This window comes from Orcinus orca, chromosome 5, assembly GCF_937001465.1.
Source record: "Orcinus orca chromosome 5, mOrcOrc1.1, whole genome shotgun sequence".
NCBI lineage: Eukaryota > Metazoa > Chordata > Mammalia > Artiodactyla > Delphinidae > Orcinus > Orcinus orca.
In genome coordinates this window covers 58,197,102-58,220,419 of record NC_064563.1, presented here as the reverse complement: position 1 = coordinate 58,220,419, position 23,318 = coordinate 58,197,102, and the positions used below count along the sequence as shown (strand labels likewise).

At 36.2% G+C, this 23,318-nt stretch overlaps 1 protein-coding gene and 1 pseudogene across 1 annotated transcript in view; one reads left to right on the top strand and one right to left on the bottom strand.

Annotated features, from left to right (window-relative positions):
* NAALADL2 (N-acetylated alpha-linked acidic dipeptidase like 2) overlaps nt 1-23,318 on the bottom strand; it is a 1,061,651-nt gene that overhangs the window by 402,790 nt on the left and 635,543 nt on the right. The window contains exon 6 of the mRNA XM_033429498.2: nt 17,951-18,094. Coding sequence (XP_033285389.1) covers nt 17,951-18,094 — 144 coding nt within the window. The remainder of the gene's footprint in view (nt 1-17,950; nt 18,095-23,318) is intronic.
* The window catches only part of LOC117201585 (leptin receptor gene-related protein-like), a 67,848-nt pseudogene continuing 63,218 nt past the window's right edge, over nt 18,689-23,318 (top strand).

Sequence of the window (23,318 nt, the reverse complement as noted above, 5' to 3'; positions counted from 1 at the left end):
CTTGGATAAACTTTCACATTCATATTGCTGTTGGCATTGCTAATTTAAACAACCCATAGGTAAAGTAATATTATTCTTCATAGCAATAATATTAGCAATCTTGCACTTTGGAATTTATTCTACAAGAATAATTGTACTCTTTGCAGTACAATTATAGTAGCAATTACAGAAAACAACATAGATTTCCCAAACAGGAAAATTACTTAGAAAATTGCAACAAAATGTGTGGCTGTTAAAATATAAATTAATATGTAGAAACATGGGTACACTAGAAGTGAAAAGAACAGAATACAAATACAAATATACATATTTATATAATGATTGAACTTAGGTAAAATGTATATTTATGGTAACATATTTAAAAAGAGAGATTAATAACTTAAACATAAATTGGGTTAGGTAAAGACATTTCTCCAAAGAAAATATACAGATAGCCAAAAGGCACGTGAAAAGATGTTCAACATTGCTAATTATTAGAGAAATTCAAATCAAAACTACAATAAGATATCACCTCACACCAGTCAGAATGGCCATCATCAAAAAATCTGCAAACAAAAAATGTCAGAGAGGGTGTGGAGAAAAGGGAACCCTCCTATACTGTTGGTGGGAATGGAAATTGGCACAGCCACTATGGAGAACAGTATGGATGTTCCTTAAAAAACTAAAACTAGAGTTGCCATATGTCCCAGCAATCCCACTCTTGGGCATATGTCAGGAGAAAAACACAGTTCAAAAGGATACATGTACCCCAATGTTCATTGCAGCACTGTTTACAATAGTGAAGACATGGAAGCAACTTAAATGTGCATCAACAGATGAATGGATAAAGAAGACATGGTACATATATACAATGGAATATTATTCAGCCATTAAAAAGAATGAAATAATGCCATTTGCAGTGACATGGATGGACCTGGAGATTATCATACTAAGTGAAGTATGTCAGACAGAGAAAGACAAATGTATGATATCACTTATATGTGGAATCTAAAAAAATATGATACAAATGAACTTATTTACAAAACAGAAACAGACTCACAGACTTAGAGAACGAACTTATGGTTACAAGAGTGGAAGGGTTGGAGAGGGGGAGGGATAGATTGAGAGTTTGGGATTGACATTTACAGCACTGCTATATTTAAAATAAAATGCCTTTCCATGAAAAGAAAATTAGGATATGTGGAAAAGGCAAGATCATATAACTGATAAGCAAAGAAAACATAGATGATGAAAGTAGATCCATAGGTGACTGAGATATTGGAATTAGCAGACAAGGACTTTAAAATAACTATACTTGTTACCTGGGGGTGTAACTGGTGGGGGACTCCTAGGTGTGCTTGTTGTATTGTTTCTTGATCTGGGTGCTGGTTACATAAGCGTGCTCAACTGTGAAAAGTAAGTGGGCTCTACAATTATGATTTGTGTTGTTTTCTGAATATAAGTCACATTTAATAAATTTATTTATTTAAAAAATTTTTTGGCTCCATTGGGTCTTTGTTGCTGCGCACAGGCTTTCTCTAATTGCAGTGAGTGGGGGCTACTCTTCATTGTGGTGTGCGGGTTTCTCATTGTGGTGGCAGGCTCTAGGCACACAGGCTCTAGAGTGCAGGGTCAGTAGTTGTGGCGCATGGGCTTAGCTGCTCTGTGGCATGTGGGATCTTCCTGGACCAGGGATCGAACCTGTGTCCCCTGCACTGGCAGGTGGACTCCTAACCACTGCGCCACCAAGGAAGTCCCTATAAGTCACATTTAAATGAAAAGGTTTAAAAGCTAAAATTGTTTGACCTAATGAACAGTGGCTTAGTTATGAAAGACCTCTGTCTATAAAGTACAATCTATTAAAAGCACAAAACCTGCAAAAAAAAATTTGTTTTAATGTGTGTAGTTTTAATTGAGATGTACTATAAATGTAAAATACACACTGGATTTTGAAGACTTAGAATGAAAAAGGAATGTAAACTATTTCATTACTATGTTTGCATATTGATGACAATATATTGATAATATTTTGGATACACTGAATTAAATAAAATATGTTATTAAAGTTAAAAAATAAATAAAATAAATACGTTGGGTTAGGAAGTCCTGCCTGTGTCAGTTGGGGTGAAACACTGGTCACAAAGACGCTTAAGCAAACCTGAACTCTGGGCATTTATTTCTCTTTTCCAAATCCCAGGGATGGTGAAATTAAAACTTTAAGGGGATTGTCTTCTCCTTATAACATCAAATCTCTGAAAACTGGGGCTTCCTGGTGAACCAGCAGAAAATGATGGTGGTTTAGAATAGTTTCATTGTAACTGGAACACAATGACTCTCTCTCATTATACAAACCCATGAAGATATAAACTGGGGCCTGACTTCAGGTCTGCCCTCCTATAAGTCACAAGAAGATGGCTAATTCCTCCAGGGCAACATGAACTCCCAAGCTAAAGTATCTAGATATCCGAGATCCACACTCTCATAAACGAAAGTTAACACAATGAACACATATAATACTCAAAGTAAACATATTAAAACACACAATACATTAATTTAAAAATACGCATTATAACTAAACTCGCTAAAAGAAAAGGGACTGCATTAGTAATAAGAAACAGCCTGAAAACATTTTTTTAAAAAGAGGAAATAAGAGGTATGAAAAATAGAATAATTGAAAGAAATATACCAATAGGTAGGGAGAGTAGAGAGAGATGGTAAGGAATAGATAGATATAAATGAAAAATAAATTCAAGATATAGAAGATCAGATTCAGAATTTTTTCCAAGAAACCACAGAAAGGAATGAAAACATAAAATATAAACATACAAGTAAAAGACACAATGAATAGAAATGGGAGTTCTAGAAAGAACACCAGAAGGAGGAAAAACAAATGGAGGAGAGAAAATAGTTGAAGAAAATATTTATTTTTATTACTATATTTCCAGAGAAGAGGAGAAGCATCTACATACTTTAGCACAAAATTTAAAGGCATGAAAGACAAAGAAAAAAATACTAAAAGTTCCCCAAGTCAAAAAAGTAGACCGCTTACAGAAAAAACAAGAATCAGATTGGTACCAAGCATGTCAAAAACAACATAATACAAGAAGGTCATAAGTTAATGTTGTTAAAGAAATAAAAAATAGCAAGAGGAAATTTGAACCTAGAATGTTTGGCAACAAGGAAGTGAGGGCAATCTAGGCATCCATCCTTGGAGTAATGGATGTATCAAATAGAGTAAAGCTACTCTTTAAATATTCTATAGCACTTAGAAGAAATGAAGTAAATGTACCTTTGACAACATGGATAAATATTAACTACAGACTGCTAAATGTAAAGAAAAAACTAAGAAAGAAATATACTGCTCAAGAATATTTATGTGAATTAAACATTCATGTACTCATAAACAATGTATGTTTTCTTCTTCTTCCTCTTCCCTTCCTTTCTCTTCATGAGTGAATCAGTCCTAAAGCCATTACATGGGTGTCCAAGGTTAGCACCTCTGACAGTGGCAGTAGAAGATGATGCCACTGTGGCCCAGAGCAAGGGGTTGAAGACCATGTGAGGAAAGGAAGGCATCCAAATGGATTGGGGTAGTTTAGCACAGGGTATCAGGGCCCAAGCATGAGGAGGATATTGTGTATGTCTGTGTGTATGTAAGTCTGAATATGGAAAGGAAAGCAACTGTCAGGGGGAACAGTGTAATGAGAGAAGTCATTAAAGCTGACTAAGGTTATCCCCATTTAAGAGCTGAACAACACACAGTGTGGGAGCCTGAGTGGGGTGCATTTCAGGTGAGGAATAGGCAAAGCACTTGATATAGGGTAAATAGTCCATGTGTGACAGTGCCTGGCTTGGCTGTCAGAGCCATAATGGAGTGGGAAAGGCATTCTTGTAGAGGAAGAAGGAAAGGCATCAACTGTATACACTCAAGGGAACTGATTACTCAAGTATATATATTCAGAATAATGAGAAGCAGATTTCTCAGAGATGGGATTTACAAACATGAAAGGAGAAAAACACTAGGTATTGATATGTACTGATGGTTTTTCAGATAGAGAGATAGATATAGATGTAAATCTATGTGTGTGTATATATATATATTCATACATATTTATATCAAAATATAATATCAAAATATATATTTTCCTATCTTTGTTTACTAAGAGGTACTGAAAAAAGCAACACTCCAATAGCAATGAGCACATCTAGAATCCACATCTTGTTTTCTAGACAGCACTCTCCACTCAAAGGAACTAGGGATCATTTAGGAAAAAGCTGGTAACAGGGTTGGGGTGGGGAAATACAACATGATTTGGTACACCTTGCTGGGTCAAAAAACAAGGAAATACACAAAGAATTCTGAGGAAACATCAAAGGACACAGAATCCAGGTAGAAACTGCTGTTACTGGCTGACCTAGGAAAACTTGAGTATCAAAATAAAAATAGGATTGAATAATAATCCATTGAATAAATTAGGAATATAAATCTTCATTATGTAATACATTGATACTGTATTTATAAGTAAAGAAACATACAAACAAACAAGAAAAAGAAAATTCTTCTTTACAGCAAAATGCCGATTAATAAAAGTAGAGAGGATGATGGACTTAGAAGGTCACCATTGGCATCATCTTGGAAATAATTACTTGAGCACAAAAAACATCAGTGAACATTGAAACTACTGGGTGAAGGTAGAAATGGTGGGGGTAAGATGTTTGCATAACTTCAAATGCTATTGATTATAAAAAAAAGGATAGAGAGTAACTTTAATGAGGTCTGGTGGACACCACCTTAATCAAGTGGTCAAAGTTAGCTTTACCAGTAATGGAACAAATTAATATTAGCAATAAGAAAACAGTCTCACTTCCATAATACTGCTGCCAAGGGTTCAGAGCCTGAATTTATTCATGAGAAACATCAGGTAAACCCAAACTGGGGAACATTCTGAAGATAACTGGCATGTAAGTTTTAAAAGGATGAAGCAGGGCTTCCCTTGTGGCGCGGTGGTTGGGAGTCCGCCTGCCGATTCAGGGGACGCGGGTTCGTGCCCCGGTCCGGGAGGATCCCACATGCCGTGGAGCGGCTGGGCCCGTGAGCCATGGCCGCTGAGCCTGCGCGTCCGGAGCCTGTGCTCCGCAACGGGAGAGACCACGGCAGTGATAAGCCCGCGTACCGCAGGGAAAAAAAAAAAAGGATAAAGCAATGAAAGTAAAAAAAAAAAAAAAAGCTAGAAACTGTTCCAGTTTGAAGGAAATTTGAGACTTGATAACTCGAAACACATGATCCTAGTTTAGATCTATTTGCTATTTAGGACATTATTGGGACAATTGGCAAAAGGTGAATGGGGGCTACTTAGTGCATGGTAGAAATGTATCCAAGTTTAATTCCTGTTTGTAATGGTCCTGCTGTTTGTGCAAGAGAATGTCCCTGTTTGCGGGAGAATTCAGATGCAACTGTTTATCATGTCTGTAGCCTACACTTGGGTAGCTGAGGAAGAAATTTCTTTGTGCTATTCTTGCAACTTTTCTGTAAGCTTGAATGTATTCCGAAATAATAAAAATACTTCTGAAATTAGAAAACCCTGGGGAACCTTTAGATGCAGTTTATTATTCGAAAAGTCGGTGCATGTGTATGTGTGTATATATTCTTACTTTAAGATAACATTTCCAGCTCACATTTACCAAATGTTTTCTGTCTTTCATGTTCCATAGTTGGATGGAAGCTTTAAATTTTATATGTGAAGTTCAAAAGATTTCAAGATGACAAAAATGTGTTCCACTCAGAGAACATTTGTATTCAAATAGGGTGAGGAGTTTCAGAGCTAAGAGACATAAAAGCAGCTGCCTCTCTCCAGTCCTTAATTTCATCATGTGCAGAAATTATGTTCCAGTGATAATTCTGTCTTGCATTTTTGTTGCTATCATGAAGGATCAACTGACTCTCAGTCATCTTCTTCCCCAGTAGCTAACAAAGCTTCATCTCCACCTGCACTGTAAGCTTACCCAGTATCTAGGAAAAATTCCAACCTTCTTTAGAGAGATTTGAGGACTAACAATTGCTGCTAATTCTTGAGTCCCAGCTGCAATAATTAAGCATTTGTTGCTTTCCTGACTTCAGAATAGAACTTCTAGGACTGGGACTCTGAATTATTTTTTCAATTTTATTGCACCCCAGGGACAGGAATCTGCTCTAGAATCACAGTTTTGATGACTGGCCTTTTGTAGTCTGCTCACATCTTTCCTAAATGCCAACTGCTTGCCTAACTATCTGAGTATAAAATTTCTGGATTATATATCATCATAATTTTTATAGCTTTCTGGGTACTTCATTTTTCCATATGGGATCTCCCTATTGCCAAAGGTGTTTCTGAACAAACACTGGTGACTGGACATCATATGTTCTAGACTAAGGGTCTTATTTTCTTATTTTAAATATTTAGCAATTGATACAGCATACACTAACCAATCAGAATGGATTGGCAGCAAATAACTACAATGTCCACAGCAATGTATACAAACAGATATCAGACCTGCCCCAGACACCATGTTCTTCTTGCCATACTGGAATTTTCTCAGAAATTACATTTTACTATATCCTCCAGTGAATTTAACCTTATGCAAGGGGGTAATTCTAGTCTTAAGACCCAACTCTGTCCACTATGCCCCACTTCACCTGAATCAATGGGGCATGCCCTACCATGTCCTGGATACTGACAAAAACATCAGCTACAAGAAAATGTCCTTACAAAATTTTATCCTCTAATTACATAATGAGTTTTCTATTATAAACCTTAAGAATTAATTGCAAGTTTACAGGAAATACAAGGATTAGAAGAATTAGTTGAATAAAAATCACAAGAAGCATCCTACAAATCTAGACAATAAGACACATGCAGGACCACTGATTTGGTCCCACAGACAAGTGAGTGTCAAAAGAGGAAAAGAAGATCATACTGCATTAGAAGAAATACAATTTTTAGGCCTCAACTGGATATTGGTTTGGATAAACCCACTGAACAAGACTACAGTGATTACTAAAATTTAATACAGTCTGTGTATTAAAAATGATTATGTTTACTATCATGAAACAGTGGTAATAATTAAACAATTTTCAAAATAATATGTATAGTATGATCTCATTTTGGCTATATATATATATTTATATCTAAATCTATAGGAATTTATATCAAGGTGTTCAAAGCAGTAATTACTGGGTGTAAAAAATGTGTTCTAGACTGAATTGTGGCCCTTAAAATTCATATGTTGAAGCCCTCAACTCCAGTCTGGCTCTATTTGAAGACAGGGCCTTTAAGAAGGTAATTAAAGTTAAAAGAGATCTTAAGAATGGTACTCTAATCTGATAGGACTGGTGGCCTTATAAAAAGAGGGACAGACAGAAGAGATCTGTTACTCTCTCTGTGTGTACATAGCGAAAAGGCCATGTGAGGACTTGGAGAGAAGGCAGTCGTCTGTAAGCCAGGAAGAGAGCTCTCACCAGAAGGCTAATTTTCTGGCACTTTGAGTCTCGCACTTCTCAGCTCCAGAATTGTGAGAAAATAAATGTCTGTTGTCTAATGCATCCAGTCTGTGGTAACTTACTATGGAAGCCTAAAATGACTAACACAGAATGTATTGATTTATTTTCATATTTTTGCTTATCTCTTTTCTAACTCAATGTGTAGCAACCATTTTTGTAATAACAGAAATTGCATTTTAAAAAAAGTAAAAATATGCATGCATATTCCCTAAATATGCTGTAGTACTGTAAAATTTTGGTTCTGAAAAAGTGAGACAAGCAAAGAGATTCTGAACAAAAACCATATGCTTGGTCAGTTTTACCACATACTTTCCGGCAATAGTAGCTAACCCCTCTTTAGTGAACACATATACACAGAAAAATCCACGTGTGCATGTACTCTTGGGAGCTTGTATGTATTTGGAAAAAACATTTAAAATTTAACTAAATATTATTCTTTAAAACTAGTAAAATTATCTAAATAGGAAGATATTTTGAGGAGTGTGAACCTGAGAACAAAAATAGCTTCTACCTTCTTTGTATCCCTTATAAGAGTGTATCGACAGTAACACAATAATAGTGGGGGACTTTAACACCTCACTTACACAAATGGACAGATCAACCAAACAGAAAATTAATAAGGAAACACAAGTTTTAAATGACAGAGTAGACAAGAGAGATTTAATTGATATTTATAGGACATTCCATCCAAAAACAGCAGATTACACTTTCTTCTCAAGTGCACATGGAACACTGTCCAGGATAGATCACATCTTGGGTCACAAAACAAGCCTCAGTAAATTTAAGAAAATTGAAATCATATTGAGCATCTTTTCTGACCACAATGCTATGACATTAGAAATCAATTACAGGGAAAAAACGTAAAAAACACAAACATATGGAGGCTAAACAATACGTTACTAAATACCCAAGAGATAACTGAAGAAATCAAAGAGGAAAACAAAAAATACGTAGAGACAAATGACAATGAACAAATGATGATCCAAAACCTATGGGATGCAGCAAAAGTAGTTCTAAGAGGGAAGTTTATAGAAACACAATCTTACCTCAAGAAACAAGAAATACCTCAAATAATCTAACCTTATACCTAAAGGAACTAGAGAATGAAGAACAAACAAAACCCAAAGTTAGCAGAAGGAAAGAAATAATAAAGATCAGAGCAGAAATAAATGAAATAGAAACAAAGAAAACAAAAGCAAAGATCAATAAAACTAAAAGATGGTTCTTTGAGAAGATAAACAAAATTGATAAACCATTAGCCAGACTCATCAAGAAGAAGAGGGAGAGGACTCAAATCAATAAAATTAGAAATGAAAAAGGAGAAGTTACAACAGACGCTGCAGAAATACAAACCATCCTAAGAGACTACTACAAGCAACTGTATGCCAATGAAATGGACAACCTGTAAGGAACGGACAAATTCTTAAAAAGGTATAACCTTCCAAGACTGAACCAGGAAGAAATAGAAAATATGAACAGACTAATCACAAGTAATGAAATTGAAACTGTGATGAAAAATCTTCCAACAAACAAAAGTTCAGGACCAGAAAGCTCCACAGGTGAATTCTATCAAACATTTAGAGAAGAGCTAACACCCATCTTTCTCAAACTCTTCCAAAAAACTGCAGAGGAAGGAACACTCCCAAACTCATTCAATGAGGTCACCATCACCCTGATACCAAAAAGAGACAAAGATACTACAAAAAAAGAAAATTACAGACCAATATCACTGATGCATATAGATGCAAAAATCCTCAACAAAATACTAGCAAACAGAATCCAACAACACATTAAAAGGATCATACACCATGATCAAGTGGGATTTATCCCAGGGATGCAAGGATTCTTCAATATATGCAAATCAATCAATGTGATACACCATATTAACATACTGAAGAATAAAAACCATATGATCACCTTAATAGATGCAGAAAAAGCTTTTGACAATATTCAACACCCATTTATGATAAAAACTCTCCAGAAAGTGGGCATAGAGGGAACCTACCTCAACATAATAAAGGCCATATATGACAAACCCACAGCAAACGTCATTCTCAATGGTGAAAAACTGATAGCACTTCCTCCAAGATCAGGAACAAGACAAGGTTGCTCACTCTCACCACTCTTATTCAACATAGTTTTGGAAGTCCTAGCCATGGCAATCAGAGAAGAAAAAAAAATAAAAGGAATACAAATTGGAAAAGAAGTAAAACTGTAACTGTTTGCAGATGACATGATACTATACATAGAGAATCCTAAAGATGCCACCAGAAAACTACTAGAGCTAATCAATGAATTTGGTAAAGTTGCAGGACACAAAATTAATGCACAGAAATCTTTTGCATTCCTATGCACTAATGATGAAAATCGGAAAGAGAAATTAAGGATACACTCCCATTTACCATTGTAACAAAAAGAATAAAATACCTAGTAATAAACCTACCTAAGGAGACAAAAGAACTGTATGCAGAAAACTATAAAACACTGATGAAAGAAATTAAAGATGATACCAACGGATGGAGAGATATACCAATGTTCTTGGATTGGAAGAAACAACATTGTGAAAATGGCGATACTACCCAAAGCAATCTACAGATTCAGTGCAATCCCTATCAAATTACTAATGGCATTTCTTACAGAACTAGAACAAAAAATCTTAAAATTTGTATGGAGACACAAAAGATCCTGAATAGCCAAAGCAGTCTTGAGGGAAAAGAATGGAACTGGAGGAATCAGACTTCCTGACTTCAGACTATACTACAAAGCTGCAGTAATCAAGACAGTATGGTACTGCCACAAAAACAGAAATATAGATCAATGGAACAGGATAGAAAGCCCAGAGATAAACCCACACACCTATGGTCACCTAATCTATGACAAAGGAGACAAGGATATACAATGGAGAAAAGACAGCCTCTTCAGTAAGTGGTGCTGGTAAAACTTGACAGGTATGTGTAAAAGAATGAAATTAGAACACTCCCTAGCACCAGACACAAAAATAAACTCAAAATGGATTAGAGACCTAAATATAAGACCAGACAGTATAAAACTCTTAGAGGAAAACATAGGCAGAACACTCTTTGAGATAAATCACAGCAAGATTTTTTGATCCACCTCCTAGAGTAATGGAAATAAAAACAAAAATATACAAATGGGACCTAATGAAACTTAAAAGGTTTTGCATAGCAAAGGAAACCATAAACAAGACAAAAAGACAACCCTCAGAATGGGAGAAAATATTTGCAAATGAATCAACGGACAAAGGATTAATCTCTAAAATATATAAACTGCTCATGCAGCTCAATATTAAAAAAACAAACAGGGCTTCCCTGGTGGCGCGGTGGTTGAGAGTCCGCCTGCCGATGCAGGGGACGTGGGTTCCTGCCCTGGTCCGGGAGGATCCCACGTGCCGTGGAGCGGCTGGGCCCGTGGGCCATGGCCGCTGGGGCTGTGCGTCCGGAGCCTGTGCTCCGCAGCGGGAGAGGCCACAGCAGTGAGAGGCCCGCGTACCGCAAAAAAAAAAAACAAAAACAAAAAAAACAAACAACCCAATCCAAAAATGGGCAGAAGCCCTAAATAGACATTTCTCCAAAGAAGACATACAGATGGCCAAGAAGCACATGAAAAGCTGCTCAACATCATTAATGATTAGAGAAATGCAAATGAAAACTACAATGAGGTATCACTTCACACCAGTTAGAATGGGCATCATCAGAAAATCTACAAACAACAAATGCTGGAGAGGGTGTGGAGAAAAGGGAACCCTCTTGCACTGTTGGTGGGAATGGAAATTGATAGAGCCACTATGGAGGACAGTATGGAGGTTCCTTAAAGAACTAAAAATAGAATTACCACATGACCCAGTGATCCCACTACTGGGCATATACCTAGAAAAAACCATAATTCAAAAAGACACATGTAGTCCAATGTTCACTGTGGCAATATTTACAATAGCCAGGTCATGGAAGCAACCTAAATGCCCATCGACAGATGAATGGATAAAGAAGAGGTGGTACATATATACAATGGAATATTACTCAGCCATAAAAAGGAATGAAATTGGGTCATTTGTTGAGACGTGGATGGATCTAGAGACTGTCATACACAGTAAAGTAAGTCAGAAAGAGAAAAACAAATATCGTACATTAACGCATATATGTGGAACCTAGAAAAATGGTATAGATGAACTGGTTTGCAGGGCAGAAATTGAGATTCAGATGTGGAGTACAAACGTATGGACACCAAAGGGGGAAGCGGTGGGGGGTGGGGGTGGGGGTGTGATGAATTAGGAGATTGGGATTGATATGTATACACTAATATGTTTAAAATGGATAACTAATAAAAACCTGCTGTATAAAAAAAAAAAGAGTGAAAATTAACACACTTTTATACATCTTTCTACCCAGTCTACATATCACAAATCATCCAATTAGTCAGCAGACTAACCATCTGTAACACTATCTGTGCTGCATATTTTCCATTTGTCCATCCAGATCTATCTTCACCCTTTACCCAGCTCTCTGCCCCAGGAATCTCACCTCTGTGGCGTACATATACCTGGCTCCTTTACACTTGGCTTCAAGTTGATTTTAGCAAATGGAAGGCATCAACAAGTGATCAGCAAATTGGATAAGAGAAAGATTTTTAATTTTCCATCACCCTTTCTGTCTGGTCACTTGCGAAAAATATAAGCATAAATACATTAGTAATCACATTAAATGGATTAGATGCTCCAATTAAAAGATGATCAGATTGTAGGTAAAATGAAAATTATTTGTTATCAAGAGGACATGTTAAAATATAAAGATACAGAAAGGTTGAAAGTAGGAAAAAAGATATAGCATAAAGACACTAACCAAAAAAAAAAAAAGAAAAAGCTAATGTAGTTAAATTAGAATCAGGTGAAATCAAATTTAAGACATGCATTATAAAGATCACTTCATCTGATAAGTGTTTCAACTAACCAGGAAGATTTGATATATTTGAATTTATAAACATCTAAGAAATGATCTCAAAATATATAAATCAAAAACTGATAGAACTGCAAGATAAAATAAACAAATAGATACTTATAGTAGGAGATTTTAGCAGTAAAAATAAGATACAGAATATTTGAATGACCTGACTAAGGTACTTGGTCTAAATGGATACATATAAAACTCTATACCTGCAACTACACAGTACACATTCTTTTCAAATTCTCATGGGACACTAATCAAATCCTGGGCTATAAAGAAAACCTGAAAGAATTGAAATCATACAGAAATAAAGCGGAAACAATACATTCTAATGAAAATCCAAGTTGTTTATCTCTTCCTCAGAAGAGTATGATATCCCAATACCAAATAGCATATAACTTCCAAAAGCATAGCAGAGAGTCAGGGTACTTCCAACTGGAGTAGAACTCCAAAGGGCTCTTTATGGAGGAGATGGCACTTGCACAGAGCTTTAGAGTATACTGGGGTTTTACAACTTGCAAGACATATTTGGATAATACTAAATAGAATAATAGGAAGAAATTGTGGCTACATGAAGGGAATAGCAAGTTATAGAACCAGAAAGGCATTCAGGAATCTCTGGCAGTTTCTAGGATAGTAAATGACAATGGTCACCCATTATGAAAAAATGATCCTCAAAATATAAAGATAAGGTATTGCTCTGATAGATTTATACATAAACTACGAAATTTAGTTGGAGCTTCTATAATTTGGAAAGAGTACAGATACTTAAGAAACGATGTGATAAGAATGTAAGAAACTGTAAAAAATTGCTGAGAAACATTAAAAATTGGAAAATACTTGTTAAAGTAATTTTGCTTCAGAGTGTGTATTTCAGATTGTCTCTAGGTCTTCCAGCAAACAAACAAACAAAACTCTAGACTGGATCTAAGCTGAATCATTTCCTAAAATCAAAACCGTCAAGACAGAAAACTGGAAACCTGAGAAGTTCTGGTGAATGACATCTGTGTCACCCTCTGTAAATCCAACCTGTACTCCCCGGGAAACAGAGAATTGACTGTACTTTCTGTGGACTTTGGATAATAGGTTTCCCACCTGCGTTCACTCTGTTTAAGACCCTTGATGAACAGACCTTCAAAGTGATTTCTAAAGCTTTTTTTCCCTTTTGTCTGAGGACTGCAGACTGGCAGCTCATGAAGGCTGATCTCTACTTCTACAGAGTACTCTGTTATCGGCTTCCTGCTCAGACTCCTAGGTTCACTGTGCAACTGGCTGCTTGAAGAGCCATAAAATTGGGGTGTCATCAGTGCCATTTAGTGATTCCTAACAACTAGCTTGCATCTGTCACAAGACCTATCAGTCTTTCCTACAGCAGTCTAGCTCACTGATTTTTTTTTTTTTTAAAGAGTGGCCATCATATCTACATGAATGCTATATAGAAGTTATCTGAGTACATTACATTTTTCCTTGTGTTCTTCTGGATATTTCCCTCCATGTTGATGGCTAGAAGTTATTAAAGCTCACCCTACTCTAAAACAAGTCTTCAATTCTCTGACTTTTTAAAAAATCTACTGGGGAATTCTCTTTTACAAAGCCTCTAAAAGCCAAGCCACAGCATATCACATCCATACCACTCCATTATCTACTTAAGACACACACACACACACACACACACACACACACACACACACACACACACACACACACATACACGTATATCTCAAGACATTCTTTTAACAGAATAGCACAATGTACTCTTGGATCTTTTCACATACAGCAACACTGAGTCTACTCTGAACAGGATGGTTAGTCTCATATGTAACAAAAAGCAATGCTGGACTTAACCTGTACTAACATTTCTTGTTAGTGGATATTTCCTTAAAAACTAATATGTATTATTTGCCAAAAAATTTTTAGAATAACCACACTTTGTAGATAATATGTTCAATACTTCTTTTTACATTTCTGTTCAAAAAATGAAAATAATGCATACTTTCAAGTGGCTGTTAACAAATTAGAAATACAGATCTTCAAAATTCATTTGAAATATGTGAAAATTATAAAAATTATCAGAGAACATTATATTACTCTGATGAAAATAATTTTGAACAAAGAACATATATAATTGTGAATAGGGAAATAGTAGTGTTATATAGCTATGTATATATATAACCATTTGAAGATATACGATCCAAATTTACTTAAGTGAAAACTTATCACTAATGACACTAAATTTTATGCATCATAGTAAGTCACTTTTTTCTATTTATCAAAAGCAATTCAAGCATATTAAAATATTTCTTTAAGCGCAATTCATTAATATTTTTCACCCTAAATTACATTAACAGGTTTTATACTTTCTCATCTCATTTTTTTCACTATAGTCATGGTTTTTAACAACAAGCTCAGATTGATATCTGAAAATTCACATTTCCATGTATTGATTGACTCTCAAGGACAAAGATTGACAATATATAATCAATGGGTAAGACCTACAAAAGTCATGGAAAATTAAATGGTGTCAATATCCAATTATGTAATCAATGCAACAAATCTCTATATATTGGGGCACAAAACTTTTCTCCTGCTTCCTTTTCTATTCCTCATACAATTTTCTTAGTTCTTCCAGGACTTGCCCTACAAATACCATCCTCTTCACTTCACTTAGCTGAGTCTATTTCATGCATATAGATATTTAATTATTTTGTTTAGTGTGGTTTTACAGTATCAATTTTGTAGCTTTTGTTTGCAAGTAACTGAAAATCGAACATAAGTTGACAAAAAAAAAGAAAGGAAATGTACTGCCTCATATATATGGCTAATTCAGTAGATTTGGCTTTTAGACAAGGCTTTATTTAGGCATCAAATGATGTGGACAAGAGTCAGTCTCTCTCTCACACTCTCTCTCTCCACATTATTCACCTACCCCTTCCTTGTGTTGGTTCCATTTTCAGGTATTATACTCTCAAGATCCCAGAAAGGCTATTGAAAGATCCCAGGGCTATATGCTTTCTTGTTCAGCTCTACTGTTAAAGTTAGCCATTATTCAAAGTCCGGAAGTTGAGTCATGTCTCTGTTTGGCCAAACTTACATCATCCTTGAACCAACCATCATCCCACCGTTGATGTGATATGCTGATGGACTCAAGCCAATCAGGATCTACTTCTACAACTTAAGATATGGTCAAACCTACTCATACTATATTGCTAGGAAATGTTGGCAACAGTTCAAAAAGGGGAAGGGGCAAATGGATGCTGAAAAAGAAAGCATGGCAGGCAAACTCTACCACATTGCTGTCTGGACTCTAGAGAATTCTGTTTAAGTGTATATAAAGGGTTAAATGAGCAAGATAAATAATTAGTTGATTTGCACACGTATTTTTAATGCACTCCTGTCCAAACTTTTGAGTAAAGATTTTCCTACATTGAAACTCAAGACTATACTTATAAAATACAAGTCAGATGTAATTATAATAAGCTTTATGTTACTTTTTTAAATCCGTAAACTACAAGTGTTGGTCTTATTGCTCAAAAACATAGCACATCATTCTGTATCCTTTTCATGTCCCACCCCGATACAGATCATAGTGAGGAACTAACGTATTTATGTGTTTCTCAGAAAACTTAAAAGTTAATTATCTTGGATGTATCATGAGTACTGTTGTCTAAAACATTGGGGTTAAGGGTCATTTATCCTACATTTAAGATCAGTTTAAATGTAATAACTCACTGAGACTGCTCAGTAGGTATTTGGGAAATCAAAAGGTAATATTCCATAGTAAAGAAATGATGAAAGAAGGATCCATTACAATGTGAAATATCTTGATTGAAATATATCTCTGTCTGAAAATTTCTAAAACCAATAATAATCACCACACCCATGAGGAAAACTTGATATGGCATAACTGCTTAGAAAGCAGGCCTAGGTTTTTCCTTCTTTAACAATGGAGTTACAAACAGGTTTCAGAGTATATCTCAATTTTTCCTCTAAACTTCATACATGTTGCTAACTTAGCGCAGAGAGAGATATAGCTGGAGAATGCCATTTTGCTTCGTTGTGCTCTTATTATGCAGACATTTAACATATTTGGGGGAAATTGATCCAGTTATTTGATAAGGAAGATACTTGCTAACATAACATTTTACAGTATAGAAAAGTACTCACTTAAACGTCCTAATTTGATTCTCAGAACAACGTAAGATACTAGAAGGTGAGATATCCTTCTGTAGACACAGACACAGAAAACTTCCCGCAGGGAGGTGACATATGAGCAGTCATGGAGCTGACATGGACTGTCAGCTCACTGAGGGCAGGACAGTGGCTGAACATATTAGGGGCTGTAAATGTTTATTGAATAAATCAATCAGTTAATTAAATCTGGACTTAAATCTGGTCTTTTCAATGTTCAGTGCTTTTCTTACAAGTAAACTATTATTATAGTGTTATTTACATATTTTAACAAATAGATCTCATTATAAAATTGTGGGGCTCAGGAATAGAAGACAGAAAAAACTAAGCAAAACAAAAATCTCCTCAAGAGCTTCTTTCCTGCTTTGAGGACATAGGCTTAACCCTGTTTTCTATAGTTCCCACTATGTTCAATCAGTTGAGGCTCTCAAGATACAGAACTTTGAAAAGCCTATGTCTCTAACAAAGGGCAATTCTGAATGTACTCAGGTTTTTTTTTTTTTTTTTTTTAGGCTTTTTCAAAACATATTTTTTATGCTTTTGTTGTCAGGAGAAAACAGATGAGATAAAACATGGTAGTTGAGCCTTTGGGTCTGGACACAAAAACAGAGCCCTCAAGTTGACTTTCACAGCGACTTGATAGAAATTTAACAATATGTAAAGAGAGTCTCTTCTTTAGAGGTCTAATGCTGAGGCTGGAGGTAGAAATAAGACACAGCCCCTGATTTTCACCCTACCACAGTAGCTGAATGAGTTGAGTTTTATCCTATGTGGTCCAACAAGGCCTGACAAACTGCACTGCAGTACAAGAAGCGTCTCTCGGGCAATGATGCGTAAAGACAGAGGGATTTTTTAGTCAACAGCAGGAATTAGGCTTTAATGCTTTCAACTAAAAGAATTCATACGCCAGATAGCTGACTGCTATCCACTGAATCTTGGCAGGCAACAAGACTGCTGAAGCTTAAACTGAGAAGCTGTGTTAAGCAGATTTTCATGAATGTACAAAATGCTTTATTTGTAAAGCTGCTTTTCTTTGTTACAGCTCAAAATGCTTTTCTTCTTTTTTTAATCTCTCAGCTTGGTCAACTCTCAGTCTTTATCAAAAGTACTTTCAAAAATGTCGTTTTAAGAGCCAGAGAAGAGAAATAAATGCTCACATCAACAAAAATATATATTTGGTTCTTTTTTAAAAAAGAATAATCCAAAAAATGTCAATCAAAAGACATTAATAATGATCATGGGAGTTATAAAAACTAGAAGACACACAGAAAGACATTAAGTACTTTACCATTATTTGGAAGTTCTAGAGGGCTACAGGCACTGTGTGTGATTCTATCTTTCGGTGAAGAGATGAGTTTTGCAACGAGAGATGCTGAGATGGGCTGCACTAGTAGAGAGGTGAGGTTTGATCGGTTTTGTCTAAAGCTTCCATCTGTATTCAAAAGAGAAAGAAAGAGAATCCTTAGTAAACAGAAGTTAAAAACACTTGAAGAGCAGGTTTTTCTGTAATACGTCTTTAAATGATGAGTGGTAAGTTTATTTCAGCTTGTTTGTTTATTCCTTGGTTATACTCTGTCTACTTATTAAAAATGATTTGAGATACTTCATAATAAAAATTCAGTCCAAATACTATTAAGTATCCTAGTCAATTATGGCAGATCGTACACAGGCATTTACTTCCATTCTCCACTGAAATGACAACAAAGAGATAAAAAGCATCAACCCACAGGGGCCAAGAGAATAGGAGACACATTAGCAATAAGATTCTATCGATAGAAGCATGAAAGCAGATGAATAAGTGTCAACTGATATGACAGGCCAAGGAGACCAAAACCTAAGCCAGCAGAGGGAGGAAGCTGAAAAGCAATGCAGTTTGTACCACAGAACCCAGAAACTCTTGAGAACTGATAACACCAGCTACCTATTAAAATAGGGGTAATGGAGGGGCTGGAAACAGGATAGTTTGATGAAATTTGGATTGTGAGGGGAGGTCTCTCCTCCCGAACCCCTCACTCACCCAGTCAACATGAACAGTGCCCGGTCCTCCCTCCCTCCAGCAGAGATTGAAAGTGGGACACTGAACAGCGAGACACCAGACACAGGGAAGGGTGACTCACACTTTAAATGGGACGGTATTATGATTGCTGAGACCCTTCAGATGCCTTACTCTTGTGGTGCCCAGAATCCTTCCTTCCAGGTTGGGCACTAGATAATTCACTTGTGGTAAATAGGACCAGGGCGATGGAGAATATAGAAAAATACTGAAAATCTGGAAGTCTACCAATAAAATAACTCCCTCAAGACATCCTACATTGACACTCAGCAGTCAATACATCTCACCACATACAGAACTTCAAATGAACTTATGCTGCCATTCTTAAGTCAGAGCTCTCAGCTAAGGCCAAACCTAGAAAGGCACAAGAGCAGCAGACCTAGTGAGGATAAGAAGAGGACGTCAGGAAGGGGGTCACCAGGAAAACAAAAATCATGGGAATACCAGATGCGTCTTAATGTTCTGAGAACATATTCACAGCAAGATCAGAGAATTAGCATTTGAAGAGGTTCGAGATATACAGAAGAATGAAAAATCTATAAAATGAGACAACTATTAGTTTCAAAGGGAGCAAAAATTTTCTCGAGAAAAATGCAATCATCGTACATTGTGAAAAATATTCACACAGAGTAATATAAATAATGACTTTTTAATACAAAAATGGATATAATTCTTTAGGAAAAAAGAGAAAAGGGCAAATGTCAGGGATGAAGGTACATGGAAACTTATGAAGGAAAATTAAATCTTTATCTTCCATAGTGGTAAGTCAATATAATAAATACAACTGAAAAATGTATTCAGCTCTTAAACATACTATTGGGAGGCACAGACGTAAATATGAAAAGTAGGTAACAACTAAAAATGTTGAAAGCAATTAAGTGCTTGCCTTTGGGACAGACAAAGGGGAGAGAAACACAGGGAAGGATGGGAGAGAAAAGGTGACACACTTTTATAAATGAAGCTTTATAGAAATATCTATTTATATTCATCTATAACTTTGAAAAAATAAAAACTAAATGAAAATGAGAGAAAAAACTATGGTAACACAAGAGAAAAATTACACAAGTACTCTGAGTAAAGAGATTGGAGAGAATAAATTCTGCATAAGGAAATAACTAAAAAATATATGCTTATTCGGTTTATATATTCATACTGACTCAGAAAAAGAAATACACAATGGAATGACTATCAGGCAGCCAATAATGCTTGAGAATACAGAGCTATATTTTTCAGACCTTTATTAGGGAAAATAATTGCCACAGGTTTTCTCAGAATTTAATTTGGTAGAACTGCATGGGGGTGCAGACCTATACAATACTGGTATACAGGCTCCAGGAGAAAGATTATAAATGAGAAAATATGTTACGGAAGCATTTCCTTAATTTATCATCAGGAAAACCACAAGGCTAAAATGTGGTATTTAGCTTGGGCCTATGGCAATCACAGAAGTCATGGCTTTGAAGAAAAAGTAATGAGATTTAAGCTTAGGATCGTTTTTGTTGTATAAACACAGAGCTGGTCTCATAATTTAGTAGCCCTTTTAATATGGATATACAACTGTGCATTTTGACCATAGCATAGTTCATTTGACCCTAGTGTAGTTCATAACCATTTTCGTGTCATAGTACTGAGACTGGCTATATAATTTGCAAGACCCAGAGCAAAATGACAATGTGGGGCCTCTTGTTCAAACAGTGGGAAGGATTTCAATACGGCAATAGCAGGGAAATGAATCAGGTGTGGGCGCTTTTGAGAGCAGATTGCACACCCATGAATCGGGCCCTGCATGGTTCACACAGAAGATGCTAGCAGCCGTGCAGCCAGCTGAGGTCAACTGAAAGGGACTTTCAGACCACAAGGAAGCTGCTGTCCTGAGTTGCTGTTTCTCCAGGATGCACCTGGGGCCATGGTGATTAATATCTCAAGGCACAGACATTATACCTCACTCAGCGTGCCAGCTGGGAGGTCCTGATATAGCCATCTCACTATGGTTCTCCCAGCATGTATTTTCTCCCTCAGCCATTACCTTTGAAATTTATAGTGTACACAGGACAATGAGATAGTATTTATGAGAAATGTACAGTCTGTTATTTTGCAGTTTTCATGGATGTTAGGTGCTAACATGCTGCCAACACAAAATGAAACGTCTTAAATGCTGCATGATTTCACCACTCTTCAGTTCAGATACTGAACTTGCCAATCAAGGCCCTTCACCATCTCAGACCTTATATTTCCAACATTATTTCCTACCATTCCTCTCCATATATCTTATGCTAAAACTTAAGCTATCCCCCTACATATTCTGTGATTTAAACCTCCATGTTTTTACGTAACCCATTCCTTCCACTTTACTTGCTCTTCTCATGTATCTCACGTCTGAACTATACATTTCCTTTAAAGCCCAACTCATTTTCCACAAGAAACTTTCTCTGACACCTTCAGCTCTATGTGATATATCTGCACCTTTTTTTTTTCAGTGCTTGCCGTTACTAATTAACATTATCGCTATGTAAAAACATTTTGGTTTCCCCTCTAAACTCCTTAAAGAAAAGGACCAAGTCTTCTACATCATTGCATGACACACAATGCTCAGCACGTTGCCAGGATCATAACAGGAGCTCCATAATTAATGGGAGGAAGGAAGGAAGGAAGGAAGGAAGGAAGGAAGGAAGGAAGGAAGGAAGGAAGGAAGGAAGGAAGGAAGGAAAAGAAAAAGAAAACAAAGAAAGAAAGAAAAGAAAGAAAGAAAGAAAGGAAAGAAAAGAAAAGAGAGGAAAGGGAGAGAGGGAGGGAGGGAAGATGGATGAACAATTTCTTGAAAAATAGTTTAACGTCTCTGTCTTACCAGTTTTCTGAATGCCTAGAAAATGGAGCAGGGGTACAACTGAAAAAAAATTAGAATTCTATTAATTCTATGCTTGCTGAACATTAGTGCTTTCTCCCCAGCTAACTACTCTCAAAACCTTCAAAACCCATTCATCCCGGGCTTCCCTGGTGGCACAGTGGTTGAGAGTCCGCCTGCCGATGCAGGGGACACGGGTTCGTGCCCCAGTCTGGGAAGATCCCACATGCCGCGGAGCGGCTGGGCCCGTGAGCCATGGCCGCTGAGCCTGCGCGTCCGGAGCCTGTGCTCCGCAACGGGAGAGGCCACAGCAGTGAGACGCCCGTGTACCGCAAAAAAAAAAAAAAAAAAAAATTCATCCCAATCAACTCACTAATTAACTTTGCTCTAAAATTACCTTTGTCTGGGTAAAAAAAGGTATATAAATAAAATTATCTTTGAGATATAGTTAAAGTTAATAAAAAAATCAATAACTTTATTCTTTTTTTTTCCTCCACAATGCCCTATTAAGCGTCTGAAACAATGCATTTAAAAGTTAAATGTGAGTGAACCCTAAACAGTAATTGGACATACCAAAATCTTTGATTTTTTGTACTGCGTGACTAGTAGACTTGCATTCATTTTGAAATATCTGAAGTAAGTGGTTCATTAATTTTTCACCTTCAGCTTAATGGAAATTTGACAAACAGTTCACCTCTAAGAGCAGATACTAAAAGCAGGACTTTACAGGACGCAAACACTGTTATAGACAGAAGTTATTTTTAAAAAATTCATTTATTGAAGAATTGATAGAATTTCATTTTCTTACATGATTAAGAGACTTTGAATAAAACCAAATACATGTACCATTTTTATGCAGTTATATTTTAAAGCATTTATAAACTATAAGAACCCATTAGATATGAGCTGAAAATCAGGTGGATTATGTACCTTGATGCAAACGGTACCATCCAGAAAATATTTGACATTATATTTTAGCATTTTAACTTTTAGATTATAGCATTTATATCATAGCTTGTACACTGTGTAGGCTCTATAAAGACTGACACTAAGTTTTATTTTAATAGATAGCTAGTTCTCTCTTCACTTTATGAACTCTTTGTAATCTAGATAAGGATCCAAATCGATTCATCCCGTTCAATAATCCAATCCTCAGTACAATGCCACATGCATACAGTAGAAAGAGCAAACTGGATATATATACAGAGTCCCAAAATTGACTCACTGTTTGAAAAGTAACTTATAAATAATTTCACTATGAGAAGACTGTCATCCCATCTACTATACCTGAACAACCAAGGTAACACTGAAGGGTCTTCATTATGCGATTGACTGAAATAAAAATAATACATTAGCTCAGAGGCCTAGACCCTGAACCACAGTGGCTGAAATAGAGAAGAAATGAGATTAAAAATAAGTAAAATGGTTTATTATTGTACATATGTAATAGGATTTCATTATGCTTTTTCAAATCATTGATGCCCACTTCAAGCCCATCTGCATATAAAGAAAATATGTTAGCTGCCAGCTTTGTGTGTGTGTGTGTGTGTGTGTGTGTGTGTGGCGAGACGGAATTCTTTTAAAATCAACTGAAATGTTAGTGTATAAAGCAATGCCAATTACCCAAACAGTATCAGGAAAGATAAACCTTCAGAGACCAGAAATCTTAGACACTGGGATCCTCAGAATTAAGGCACTGAGAGGAGGGATAAGGTAAAGAATGTGCTGGTAAATAAAACAATAAGGGCCTTGTATGGCTCA